Source organism: Micropterus dolomieu, linkage group LG20, assembly GCF_021292245.1.
Source record: "Micropterus dolomieu isolate WLL.071019.BEF.003 ecotype Adirondacks linkage group LG20, ASM2129224v1, whole genome shotgun sequence".
In the NCBI taxonomy this organism is placed as follows: domain Eukaryota; kingdom Metazoa; phylum Chordata; class Actinopteri; order Centrarchiformes; family Centrarchidae; genus Micropterus; species Micropterus dolomieu.
The window spans coordinates 33,556,098-33,570,655 of record NC_060169.1 but is presented as its reverse complement, the minus strand read 5'-3'; the positions used below and the strand labels follow the sequence as shown (position 1 = coordinate 33,570,655).

Here is a 14,558-nt window from a genome sequence, read left to right as displayed (position 1 = left end):
GCGTGCATATGTTGTGTTCACCTAACAGCAGATTCAGTTTCTTTTTTCGTAGCTGGCTGTGATGTAATGCTCACTTACACACTCACAGCCTGTGCAGCAGATTTGAGATGTGACTTGAAAATCGACAGTAACATTTGCGAATGTGGGACGAATCTGGTGAGAGAGGCAGACAACAAGTGCAGCTGTATGTGAGTCTGTTGCCTCAGTATGTAAATATAATTGATAGACATGCCGTGTGGTGCACTGAGGTTGACTGAACAATGTAATATACTTTGGGTTTTCTGCCAAATAATTGCTGTTGAGATGCCTAATTACACCCCTTGTTTAACTCATATTACATCTACTAATTAACCTACATTATGGGGCAGGCTACCCCTCCCAAAACACATGTAGCCCTATATCTTATCACAGGTTCCCTTACTGTGATATAAATGTTAGGTCATATCGCCACCCCTAATAGTAAGAAAGGTATTCACTTTTTATTAGTCAACTGATTTGTAGTATTTGTCCCACTGAGCCGGTCAGACAGCAATGTCGTAATGCTTGATGGCCCTTATGTCAAGCAAACTGAGCCCTGCAGGATAACTAGACCAGAACGTACAATAAACTAACAATAGCGGAACTCTAGCAGGCTAATAATAGTCAGTCTACGGTCTGGTGGATTTATCACATCCCCTTATTGCACTCTCTGTTGATCACAGCCTGCCCCAAGATCACTTTTATAAAGAACTGTTTGATTTCATTGTCAAGTCAGCAGCACAAAACCAGGAAAGTCACTAGTAGCATGTTTTAATCGAAGCGCAGAAAGACACTTCTGCTTGTGAACATTCATATCTAGTGTATATGCTGTGCACACAAGCCAGCAGACATATTTACACCAGAAGCCCTCGGACTCATTCATAAGTGGTGAGTCAGTAGTCCTGCCTGTCCTGGATAATGTAACAGTAAAATGCTCAGCGCTGCTTCTTTCTGGCAAGCACACCTAGTTTTGTCCTTCACGCAGGACGTGTTGGCAGAAAGGACAGCGTGGCACGGTATGGAATTGAACAGAATGGGGACGGGTTGGCGTGAGCCGAGAGAAACAGAACAGGGCCGAACCGAACAGACTGCATGCGCTTCGATTTGTGTGGTCTGACAGCTTCTTGCATTGACCAGATTACGAGCGAATTCACCATATTAGTCCTCAGCAGAACAGACAGATCTCAGTGTGGGAGTTTCAATATTGAAAGCAGCTCAGTGTGCTCTGCTGGTTGTCTTTATGTCCAACCTCCTGAAGTGAATAAAAGAAAGGAGACATTTCCCAGTAGAATAACATCCCCTTACTTTTTTTAATGGACAAGACACTGTGAAGAAGATAGATAGAGTGGTACTCATGTGCTACAGATGACTCCCACTCACACAGCACATAAAGTAAGTCATTTTGCTTGTAGAGAAGAACAGTGACCATAGATAACTACAATTTCTGAACAGTGGAGGCGTCACTTACAAATTGACATGTGGACAGTTTGAAAAAGAAACAGTAGTCTAAAATGAATCCCAAACCAAGTGCTAACTGACAATAATAGCAGTCGATGCTAGCTGATAACATCTGGAGACAGCAATATCTGAAGTGCTTATGTCACTTGTCAATCTTCGTGCTTTCTGACACACTCTCTGTCCATGAGACTATCAAGAAGTGAAAGAAAAGGGCAAAGGAAGTCACAAGGCTGCAGCATGTCTAGCCTTTGTCTTGTTTCTCTCCTCTATGCATGGTGTTTAAAAAGTCTTAAATTAGACCATCTTTAATGTTTCTGTACATGGGATACATAGCCAGCAAATTCTACAGGTCATCTGTACTTTGAACTTAATGCTAACATCAGTATGCTCAACACTAACATGCCAAAGTTTAGCACGTTTAATGTTTACCATGTTCTCCAACTTAGTTTAGTGTGTTAGCATGCTAACATTTGCTAATTACAATTAGTACATACATATAGTATTACAATTAAGCACACAAGTAACCAGCTGTTGTCCAAGTACAAGCAAGTACAGCTGCGTGCTGGTGGAACTAGAGGAAAAGTCAGGGGAATTTATTACGTCTCATCCTCTGGGGGCCATGAATGGCTGAACAACATGTTATGGCCAAACATCTAATAGATATTTCAGTCTGGATCGAAGCGGTGGACAGACCGACATTTCTATCCATAGAGCCACACCACTAGCATTGCTAAAAATGAAGAAACAAAGCAGTGAATATAATTAACTTTTGGGCTCAGCTGCAATGAAGCAGATGCAAAAAACATGTAGGTTAATGATAATTACATCAAAACTACAAGCCTTTGATTTAGCCACAAATTATACATTTTACTATTTGGCACTAAGTAGGTGTTCCTTATATAACTTTTCACACATTACATGATACTGTATTATAATTGTATCCACCAAATTGTACTAATCACTAGAAGTACAGGAATTGCTTCTGGCCTGCCCTCAGTCTGATCAGGTCATTTGTATTAGTTTAAGAACCACTGGTAGACATGGAAAAAGTTAATTTTGGACACTGATTAATGCTATCCAGACTAGCTTTATGACATGGGAATGAAACCTAAGAACACAGACATTACTGGCTGAGATGAAACCCAAGAGCACAGATATAATTGTTTGACCATGTGCAGCACATGTCAAGGCAGCTGTATGCCTGCTACTGCTGTCCGAGATCTTTGTGTGTTTGGAGGGACAGGGCTCTGTCATGTTCTACTCTATGAAAACAGAAAACAAAAAATCCCACCCAGAAATCTATTAACACGATTGTCATAATCAGTTTAGCAGAATTACTTCATCAGTTATGTTTTCAGCTCTATGTTGTTCTATATTTCACCCTTGACACAGGCTTGTCAAAAAGCTTTACTGGGCTCCGGTTAGATGTGTTTGATAGTTTGAAACTGTTGGATATCTTCAGCTGTTTGAATCCCTACTGGTGGGGTTCACTGTTAAATGCCAACATTGCAGATGTCACAACAACATTTGTGAAAGTGAAGGCTCCTTTAAAGTAAAGCCTGGGTGTTCTCTGTTCAGCCCTATCTAATATCCGCAAACCTCTTCAGTGTTCAGCACTGCCAGCACTGGACACCTCCTGTGACCTCTCCCACCGAAACACATCATTACTTATCTTTGTAGAGCTGCATTAGGATAGAGCCTCACTGAACAAATCCTGAAGAGGAGAAAATACACAGGAAGAAACTTGAGTCCTATTTGGTGCTGAAATTTCAATTAATTCAACTTTGAGAGTAACCACATACATTCCTTACATCATCGACACTGACAAGGAACCATTACCTCCGCGATAGGCGAAAACACAGTTTTATAATAAATGAAAACAGGACTGAGTTGCATTATATAAGAAAACCTTTAAATATTTACTAAATAATAAAACCCAGCTGACAGCAACTGCAGCCAACAGCAAAATGTCCAGTACGGGCAGACAGTTTTCTGCGACGTATCTCTTGAAGGTAAAATCCAAGCTAATAGCTTAGTGCTGCTTCAGCCTTTATGAATGTTTTGTGTGGGTCCAGAGGCTCTTTAAGGCAAACACCTGACCGCACCACACCCTTTTAACAGTGTTGCGACTCATAAAAAACACTGGCCCTGTTGCTTTACAATCCACAAGGACCTGATTGAAAACAGACCCCTTGTTGGCAGTGTACACGCCTTTTGTCTCAAACTGATTATACAGAAAAGAATAACTCATTTATTGACACAGTTAACTTGCCAGGGCAGCTCCTCTGCTGGTAGCCTACTGAATTTCCAAGCAAGGACAAGTAATAAACCATTGTGAAGATAAACATATCTCTTCTAATGTTTCATGCTCATAAATTAAACCAAGCTAGCAGCTGGTGGCTAAAGTTAATAAATATCCTGAAGCAGGAACTATTTACCTTGAAAACAAACATCTCTCCTCGGAGCATAGCGACCGTGTCAAAGTTCCCCTCACAGATATTGGGTCCATAGTGATCTGGTCTTTCAGTGGTCCTAGGACGGTCAGGGTGCCGAGGAGGTGTCTGAGGCGGCCTGGGCTCCGGGCGACGGGGTGTCACTGTGGGCAGGGCCTGAGTGGGGCCGCTGTCCGGTTGACCTTCAGCGAGACATGAACACGGTGGGTTAAACCTGTTATGCATGATGAAAAAATATAGGACTGGCTGCCTGAGGAAAGAGAGAAGACCCCACAAAACGTCAAGCTTACAACTGCCTAATTCAAATGAACGAAATGAAGACTCAAAGCTGCTTATTTTGATGATAGACAATTTGAAAAACCTGAAAAGCATAGAACATTTCTAAAAAAAATGCTTATTTGCTTCCTTGGCCAAAAAAATAGATGAGAAGATTGATATCAGTGTCATCTACACTATGTTTAATACAGACAGATACAGCAAGGAGATGGTTAGCTTAGCTTAGCATTAAGAATGGAAATATGACAAAACCGGAAGCATTGCTCTACTCAAAGGTTAAAAAGAATCTCCTCTAAAACTCACTAATTAACACGTTATATGTCTGAATCTCTGGCAACTCTAAGTGACAATACAATTTCAGGTTACTGTTCCCGGCCAAGAAATAGTCCGGCCTGTAAACCACTACTGTACTGATTAAACAAACGAGATATAACGTGTTAATTAGTGAGCTTTCCTGCTCCCAGTCTTTATGCTAAGCTAACAATCTCCCAGCCGCGGCCTCATAATTAACAAATGGATACAAACGCGTTATTGATCTTCTCATGATAAAAGGTTTTTTTTAAATGTAAAGAAAGTTGCGTTCTTTGACAGAAAATGCAGAAAAAATTCATTTAAAAAATAAAAAATTTCAAATCACTACTTCATGTCCTCATGATTTAACATGCTGAGGATTACACATACTGGACACATACTGGCCATCATCCAAAAAACATTGTACCATAGATCTGCTGTATGCCCCGCCGATCATCATCAGGCAACTGGAAGTCCTCAGTCTCCATCCATTGGTAAAACGGAGCCATGATGGCCAGGGGATTGTTAGAGTGCTCTAAACCCAGGGCGTGGCCCAGCTCATGGACTGCTACCAGGAAGAGGTCATTACCTGAATAGAAATGATTGAGCAAAGACACAAGTTAAGGGAGGGAGGAAAGTCAAACAATATGCACTTCATTTCTAGAAAGGAACTCTTTGTGTTTGTGTAGAAGGACAAAGACAGAATACACATGTCCCTCTACATTCATACACGGGTGTCTTATGAAACACACACACAAGGACTGCATATGCTGCAGGCCACAGAGAACAGAATGTCTTAATAAATCCATGCAGTCAATGTATGATATGAGAAAGGCCTGTTCTATTCCAGTTTCATGTCAATAGAAATCTGTACAGATCACAGAAAAATCATACACAGGCACGCTAATGACTGTTGATATCTATCAGCAGTCATTTCTTACATTTCTAACTAATTAAGGGATGCTGTCCGCTGTCGCTGCGACACAACAATTACATATGGACAACATCACACAGCTGTGACACACTGACCGCTTCATCAACTTCCTCTCTACATAAAGGGGCTTCTTACAGATGTCTTTGGAAAAGTAAGACCAGAGAAAACCTGGCTTAGAATTGACCAACATATTCCACAAATTCATCTCTGAAGTGAAGCCAGCACACATGTGGGTGCTTCCCCTCAGTCAATACCTCTTTGTTGCCTCGCCCTGCTCTCTGTGAACTTTGAACTTGCTAGCAATTTTGTCTGGCCTGATGGCCCATGCTGATAGGCTAGATTTGTGCCACTGACATCATGCTTTTGGGGGACTGAGGCTTGGTGATGTCACTGCTGTGCATGCAAGGGAAGAACGGATACTCTGGATGCCTTTCCTTGTGTATCTCCTCATTTCCTCTTTGCAAAGCATACAAACACACACACAAGGACACACTCAGTTCCTCTTCCCTACAATCTGTAATTCCAGAGTCACATGAATGTCCTCATGGCTTACTTAGCTGCAACTTACACTTAAAGAGAGAAAATGGCAGAGGGTAAGACTAGAGTGCTAGAGATAGCTGAGGATGAAAAAAGGCAAGAGGGAGAGAGACAGGCAGAGCACTGAGAGCAGATAAAGAGGCCATTGTGAGGTAACTGTGACAACCATTCAGTTCGACAGAGGAAAGCAAGCGTAAACTTCAAAAGTCTTGGCGAAGTTAGAAGTTCAGTCAGTCCGTCTATTGCTAATTTAGACTACCATGCACACACACACACACACACACACACACACACACATTTGTCATTTAAGTCCTACTTCAACTCTTCTCTCTCTTTGTTCACTTGTTTACCATGTCTCTCACCTCGTTCATCAGCAGTGAGGGGGACTCCCCGGTGAAGAAAAAGCACACTAAAACAGCACCCTGACAACCAGGAGGCACTCTCCAAGTTTGCACTGACTTTTGCCAGTGACTTACTCACATTAGCCTCATCAGACCACAAAAGCTTCTGACCATTTACCGGTAGTGGCCTACAGCATTTCATCTGTTTAAGGTGTGTTTGAGTGTGCATGTCAGCAAGTTATTTGGATAAAGCGTAAGTGCTGTTTTCGTAAGAGCAGCTGTGCAAAAAAGGCTGATTAATCACACTGTGTGTCACAAGGTTTCACACCAAACATGTTTAGCCCGATAACATAACTGAGGTCAAGGAAAGGGAAAGAAATGCATTTGTTTTTTTATCGTCAATTAGGGCTGAACAATTAATCGTTTTTGAATTGAAACTACGATTTGAAAGAACGCGATTAAAATGTAGGTTAATTATACATCTGACCCCTTTTAAAACCTTTTAAAAAGTCATGGCAGTTACAGATTCATTCTGTTGTCATCCTTGTGTGACAGACTTGCTAACTAATCACAAGCACCATACACCTGGTACGGTCCTATCACCAATCAGAGCGGGCACAGGGCGTGTACATTTTACAACAACAAACAAAACTAGAGGGAAATTTTAGATAATGGCATCAGGTGAATCGAAACAGACAGCGGCTGTGCCGCGGTTTTGTCCGGCATCAACTCACAGTGATGTGTTTCAGCAGTGGAGTGTTTAGCCTGCCCTACGTTGTTGACGTGTTGTTAATTTGTCATTCTGTGTGCTTCAACTACCGGTAACAGCTCTCTGTGAGCCTGTTTTGCTCCGCTCGGCTACATCCACATAAAGCATTTCAGAATAAGAGTTTTTTGCCTGCCTGATTTTGCTGACCTGTTCAGATTTTGTTAATTTGTTCAGTTAACCTTGCTTTTTGTGCTTCTTCTATGGTTAAGTAGGTTACATAGTTAAATTGTTTATGTTTTGTCTGTTTTAACTGTGTTTATTGTTGATATACGATCGGGAGTGTGCGCAGGGTGTTTTATTTTGAAAATCGACCGGATTCTCTATGCCGTTCTGTGTCTGACTTCCTGCCCGGATCATCTGCTCTGTGCTGCTTGACACGGCTTCCGTTAAAAATAGACTTGCAGTGAATACTGAACTTATGCTAAACTTAAAAAAAAAATCGCAAATCGAATCGTAAATGCAATATCGGGCCAAAACGTTCAGCCCTATCGTCAATTGCCATCATATACATTTTTTATGTGTAACTATTGATCCCTTAGCTAAAGACAGCTTTTGTTTGACCCCATCCAAAAGGAGGTCAGAACTGATTCTGCTTTGTGTTCAAGGACACTTGGACTAACTGAGGCTGCTTCACGTCTCACCTCTTAGTTTATACATTTCTACTGATTCATGTGAGATTAACGTACAATCTAATTTTTTTTGTTTGCACCAGCATGAACAGTTGTAGTCTGGAGGAATATCCTCAACAGTGTAAACCTAAAGATATGTATTATATTAACAATGAAATAAAACAGAGAAAAGAGGCAAATCTTTCTATTTGAGAGGGAAGAACCATAGAATGTTTAGCATTCAAGCAACATTGTTGTTGTGTCAGATCTAAATGACTGAGCACTATCACTCCAACAGCCAACTGTGATTCGTTTGCAGCTGGAAAAAAATACAAAATTCAAATTTCACAAAGGGCAGGGGCTACGTTTCACCAATTGCGCAATTGGAAGGCAGTAAACATGTTACATGAAGACTGTGATCTGTGAAAAGTTCTACTAACTGGACAAGAGTCTAACTAAAGTGAGACAAGATTGTAATTTGTTTGTCCTCTGCTTTTAAGTTGTGTAAGTAGCGTGGTGCAACAAAGGGAGCAGTCTACAGATCTCCCCGAGTGGAACACACTCCCACTTACTGTGGCATTCCACCGTCTCTGTGATCTGTCCGGCGACACATCCCACACACAGCTGATCACACAGATACAGACACACACATATGGTTGTACATGCGCACACACAAAGTTTAGCTGTCTGTGTCTGCTTTGTGTACGTAGATAACCGGGCAGGAAAGCCCATTGTAACAAAAAAAAATTCCCTCTCTAGTCAGCAGGGTTAATGGAGGCACAGCAAGAAGAGGAACTCTGAAGACTCATTCTCAAAATTCATAAAAATGAAGATATTTTCTTAATCCTCACTTTTGAATATGATTAGTTTAGTACTATACATTGGTATTAAGAGTTGTAATTGGGTTTAGGGTTCATCTTGAGGAAAGTGTAAAGGTTAAGCATGAATGATTGAGGGATGAGGGTATGTTTAGGCAATGAGTTTAGCATGGTGCATAGATCACAGAGTTCATGGATTAGTGTATGTCAGTACACGTTCTTAGCAACATAATTGGGGGCACGTTTGAGGACTATAAGGTGGTGCAGTTGGGGCAAAGATTTTGTGACAACACCAAGTGTCAGCTTTGATCTTTTACAGAGGTGAATGGAGTAGCTGACAAACAAGAGATGATGTAGTTACCATGCCAACTCTAGTTAGGTGTGATGGGGACAGCTGTTTGCTATCAATTATATAAATCCATTACAACCTACGCAACACAACTTAAGTGGTGCAAACTGCTCATCAGCTGAACAGTCACAGAAAGGACCTCGTAACCCAGTGGTCGGCAATAAGCGGCCCGCGGCCCAGTCAGATTGCTTTGATAGCAGAAAAATTAAAAATAAATAAATTGATAGTGGCAGGTGCTGAAATAGATCTGTCATGACAGCAACAATTACTCACATAATCGCTTCCTCTTACGTGATTGTGCAAAATAAAACCGTGAGAATGTTTTTTTGCAGCAATGCTTCATGTTGAGTTTATTGAGAGCTTTTATTTTGGAAATTTCTGAAGGACATTTGAAAGAGTCTCTGGCCTGCTTGACACACCTCTGAAAAAGCTGTCAGTAAACGTGTGATTGGATTCCTCTGAATTTCCTCAGGGAAATAAAAATAAGCTTCCAAGGTTTATGAATGTGGATCAAATGAAGGGACGCACACACACACACACTGCAGCACATGCTTTATTGTGAGCATGTGTAAAAGTGTCCTTATACGCTAATCAATTTGTTTAACAAGGGAGAGGGAAAAAGTATGCAAAATGTTGGGATCGATCACACAACTCCCCCAACTAGAGTCCGACTGAGCTAAATGTGCACATGAATATCCAAGGGTTTGAAATAATTAAACTATGCTCTGGCCCGCCATGTAGCGGCTTGAAAAAAAATTTGGCCCGACTTATTTGCCGACCCCTGTCATAACCCCTCAATCCTAAATTTCTACCTGAAAGTTAAGAAATGACTTCCCTACACTATCCATGATGTCAAGGAAAAGCTTCATAACACAGCAATCTGTCTGTGTGGCTGCACACACATAACACAAACTACACACCAACTCAACTTGTTCAGCAAAACACCCAAACAAATCCATATAAGATGATTATTTTTAAAGCCCTAGAAAGGTGTTTGTTGTAGATTAGTATGCTTGGAACATCATTTTCTTTCCCTGTCCTTTTTATGCTTTCTAATTATTTTTCTCTACAGCAATTGGCTGTCGCTAAAGGAAATTACCACTCTCCCTAAAATCCACAATTCAATAGACGTTACAAATTATACTGACAGAAACTTTACCTTGTACGTTCTGGTTTCCTATGGTCCATGGTTCATCTGAGTCAAAGTGTGTGTCCCCACCCATTCCAGGTCCAGGGAAGTAGGCATGAGCTAGGAAGCCTCCCTCCCCATCAAAAGGAGAGCTGTCTCCATGAAATCCTGAAGCAAAGAAGATCATGATGTCGGGCTCCTTGCGGCGTCCATATTTGATCTCCTGGTAGGGGATTTCGTCAAAGGTCAATGGGGTCACCCCCTCCCAGACTTTAAATGCCCGTCGGATGGCTTCGTATGAGTTATACTCTCCAATCTTGGGAGTGTAGTTCTGGATACTATGGGAACAAAGAGGGGAAGAGGGAAAAAAATTGCATAAAGGCTTGTGTTCCATATGACTTTCAAGTAAAACATACCCCTTTGTGGATTCATAGGCAGCATTCAGTAGCCAACAAAGAAAAACTTTGGCACGTACAGTGCGGCTGAGGCAGGTTAGGTTTTCTTTACAAAGAGAATGTTGTTTTTGTTACCTGTAAGTGAGGTGGCTCTTGTTCCATTTATGTCCGGTGAGGGCATAGCGCTTTCGCCGCACGTTGGTTTTGATCTGGCCTCCAAACTTGTCAGGCACACCGCAACGGGGTCTCTTCATGGCGCTAAAGGAGTTGAAAGAAGTCAGGAGTGGGCCAGAGATATGTGTGTGCGTGTGTGTGTGTTGAAAGGAGGGAGCACCCAAGAGAGGAGATGAAAGAGCGAAATACCTTTAAATCCCTACTTTCTCTTCTTGATGTATATGTAAGTGTACCTGTGAGCTCCCTAGTACAGCCAGGCTACTGAGCAGTTCCTCTCAAGCAACTGAGGAGAATGTGCTCAAAGGCAGTTACTGAGGAAGGGGAAACACTACTAACTCTTTTATACCACTGAGGACTTGACCAGCTAAGCCTAAAATTCTAGGCCAAATCATAATCTTAAAACATTCCAGGGACTTTGCAAAACATAAAAGTAATAATTTAACTAACGTTTTGGGACCCAAAATGTGTCAGGATTGTTTTTTGTGAGTGTGAGTAAGTCTTAGTGTGCAAAAACATCATAGTTAAGCCCTGCTGACCTGATGGTCTGAGGGTCCATCTGTCCGGTGACCTCCAGGCTATAGAACCGCTGCATGTCGCTGATGGCACTGGACAGGATCTGAGCTGATCGCATGGTGGACATCTGTCTGCTGGCCTGGGGCAGGTAACCATACATCCTCAGCCATGACTGGAGACACCAGGAAGAAAAACATAAAGGAAACTGTTACTAATAAAGAAGTATCATCTATTGTAGGTTTACATAATGAAAGTTGACAGCAACAACTAAATAAGATATACCCTAATACAGAATATATAAGCATTGCATTTATTCATTTAGCTGACGCTTTTATCCAAAGCGACTTACAATATGTGTCAGAAGTCGCACACCTCTGGTGCAACAAGGGGTTAAGTGTCTTGCTCAGGGACACATTGGTGTCTCACAGTGGATTCTAACCCGGGTCTCTCACACCAAAAGCGTCTTAGCCACTGCGTCATCACCACCCCATGTTCACAAAAAGCCTTTAATCCTTTGCTTTGCTTTCTTGCATTTTTTGGTACAATGTATTCTATTGTGCATTGGGTTGCATTTAATGTTTTGTAAACAAAATGGAGAAGGCAGTTTCAGTCCTGACTGAGAACACCATGAGGCCTTCTGTATCCGACTGGGAGGGATGGGGTGGGGGTTAATGACAGACTTGAGGGAGAAAACGTGATACTTGACCCAATCACAGATGACGCAAAGTCTGTCCCACCTGTTATGCAGAAACCTAATCTCACACGCACGCACACCATCATTCCCAGGCAACCACTTACATACTGGGTAGTCCGAGATACTAAATACGCCTAGACATGGACACGCTCCCCATGGTGGTGTGGGTAATGTAAAAAGGGTGTGCGCCTGAGTGTGCATGTGTGCTCATGCACATAGCTGTGTGAGCGTCTGTGTGTGCAGGTCTCAAGTTTACGCCCTTCTTTCACAATGTAAAATACTACTTGATAATCTGTATTTACTTATCCACTCCTTTAAAACCATAAGAACAAACTCACCTTTTTCAATCTGTCTCTCTCACCCACACACACACACAATGCACACATCTTTTAAATATGAAATACTGTGTACTAATATATAAGGGCTCTAGTCACATTCATCTACTGCCCACCAAATTGGTTAGCGGAGGTGGTAAACCCCCACCCAGATAAAGGGTTTATTTGCTGTACGTGTGTCCTACACAAACAAAATGTCCCCACAGTCCAAGGAAAACAAATTAAAAAGGGTCTCACAGGCCGTCCTTGATTTACTCTGTTAACCCTCTGCCTGAGTGTGCTGAACCTGCACAACTGCAGTACGACTGGATGTAATGAAAAGGTCAAAAGTAATTGTAGAGACCTGTGCTCCTTGTTGAATTTACCCACTGATGAGACGAACTGATATCAACACAGAACTCCTGACATTAAAAATACCATCCCAGTTGGTGATATCAAACCTCAGTGTAACTTCAACCCGAGCACTTTGCCGCCGACATTGCCAGCTGGCGAAAAACAATAATTTGTCTGCATGTGTCCTTCCTCCACCACTAGACCAGTCCTTACACTGCTGCTGTGATTAATTATCGTGAAGTGAACGCATAATGCTCGATCGATCAATCACTGTCAATGTACTGAGCTGAGTCTGACACATCCTGATGGCATCTCATCCTTTGTGATCAATTAAGGTAGTAGATGACAACTGTCTCCCATTAAATACGTGGCCTTTGTTGAAGCAGCGCCTCCTCTCTCTCTCTCTGAAGGTTAAGGTTTTAAATCATGTCAAAAGTGTATTAAGCTCCTCTGGCAGCAGTATGCCCTTCAGTGAGCTCATTTGCCAAAAATGCACCAAAATAATAAAGGTTTTTGTTTTTGTTATGTTTGTTCTTGTTTGATTCCTCTTACAGTTAGAAAACATATTTATAAAAATATATTTTTTAAACTGAATGAAGGTTCAAATTTAAAGCTGAGCATTTATTCAAATTCAAACATTCGTAGGGAAACACAAGTAACTTAAAGGTAGAGTGCCGTGAGGCAAATCTCTTTGGTACTCTACACCTGAGACCTCATGTCTTTATAGTCTATCCACTGGACATCAGGAGGTCTCGGGTGAAAATGGAGCGATGGGCCTGAGGAGCATCAACCTTCAAACCACAACCTACAGTAGCTCACCTGGTATCCACTCACAAGCCTGTTGTGAAGACATAAGAAGGACTGTAAAGGTTAGGTCTAAGGACGCTGTTGATTCCCTGCAGGAGTGTCTCCATGTCATAAACTGGGACCTTTACCTTTAGGACCATGACGAGGACATTGAGATTGTCTCCCCTTTATTACAGACTACATCCATTTTTATAAAGTCTTGTACCGACTAAAAAAAGGTCCCTTCCCAAAAAACAAAACCCACATAACTAAGAAGAATGCCAACATCCACACCTCCCCCACCTCCAGCGTGCCACTCCCCTGAGTCCCCAACAATGGATGACACATCACCTCAACCCTAACCCCCACTGGTTAACATCCCATCAACCCCCCTCCCAGCCATCACCACACACCAAGTGAGGAGCTCTTCAGGCTCAGGGCAAACAAAGCAATTGGACCAGATGAGATCAACCTTAGGGTACTCATGTGATGAAAAGGTGTTTTACAACGACTTTCAACCTCTCCCTGATCATCTGGCATCTGGGATACAAAAGACCTTCTGCATGGCCCCAGTGATGAAGAAAGGAAGTTCCAGTGCTCTTAATGATTACAGGGCTAAAGAACCATGGTAACTGACTTCATGGACCCTCTGCAATTTGCATACCAAGGACGCATTAGAGTGGAGGATGTCCTGTTCTTTGACTTCTCCAGTGCTTTCAACACCATCCACCCCTGACTGCTAGACAAAATGCTGTTAGCAATGCAATTGCATCCTGACACCATATCCAGCTACAGTACAGTGGGTACGGAAAGTATTCAGACCCCTTTAAATTTTTCACTCTTTGTTTCATTGCAGCCATTTTCCAAAAATCAAAAAAGTTCATTTTATTTCTCAGTAATGTACACTCAGCACCCCATCTTGACAGAAAAAAATAGAAATGTAGAAATTTTTAGCAAATTTATTAAAAAAGAAAAACTGAAATATCACATGGTCATAAGTATTCAGACCCTTTGCCGTGACACTCATATTTAACTCAGGTGCTGTCTATTTCTTCTGATCATCCTTGAGATGGTTCTACACCTTCATTTGAGTCCAGCTGTGTTTGATTATACTGATTGGCCTTGATTAGGAAAGCCACACACCTGTCTATATAAGACCTTACAGCTCACAGTGCATGTCAGAGCAAATGAGAATCATGAGGTCAAAGGTGAGAGAGGTAAAGAAGAACCCAAAGGTCACTGTGGCTGAGCTCCAGAGATGCAGTCGGGAGATGGGAGAAAGTTGTAGTAAGTCAACCATCACTGCAGCAATCCACCAGTCTGGGCTTTATGGCAGAGTGGCCCGAC

The 14,558-nt window shown here is 41.9% G+C and overlaps 1 protein-coding gene across 1 annotated transcript in view; it reads right to left on the bottom strand.

Annotated features, from left to right (window-relative positions):
• Positions 1–14,558, bottom strand: part of mmp15b (matrix metallopeptidase 15b) — a 34,471-nt gene that overhangs the window by 12,404 nt on the left and 7,509 nt on the right. The window contains exons 2-6 of the mRNA XM_046032116.1: positions 11,087–11,235; positions 10,512–10,634; positions 10,012–10,319; positions 4,924–5,085; positions 3,915–4,111 (exon numbers count right to left, since the gene is read on the bottom strand). Of these exons, the coding sequence (XP_045888072.1) occupies positions 3,915–4,111; positions 4,924–5,085; positions 10,012–10,319; positions 10,512–10,634; positions 11,087–11,235 (939 nt within the window). The remainder of the gene's footprint in view (positions 1–3,914; positions 4,112–4,923; positions 5,086–10,011; positions 10,320–10,511; positions 10,635–11,086; positions 11,236–14,558) is intronic.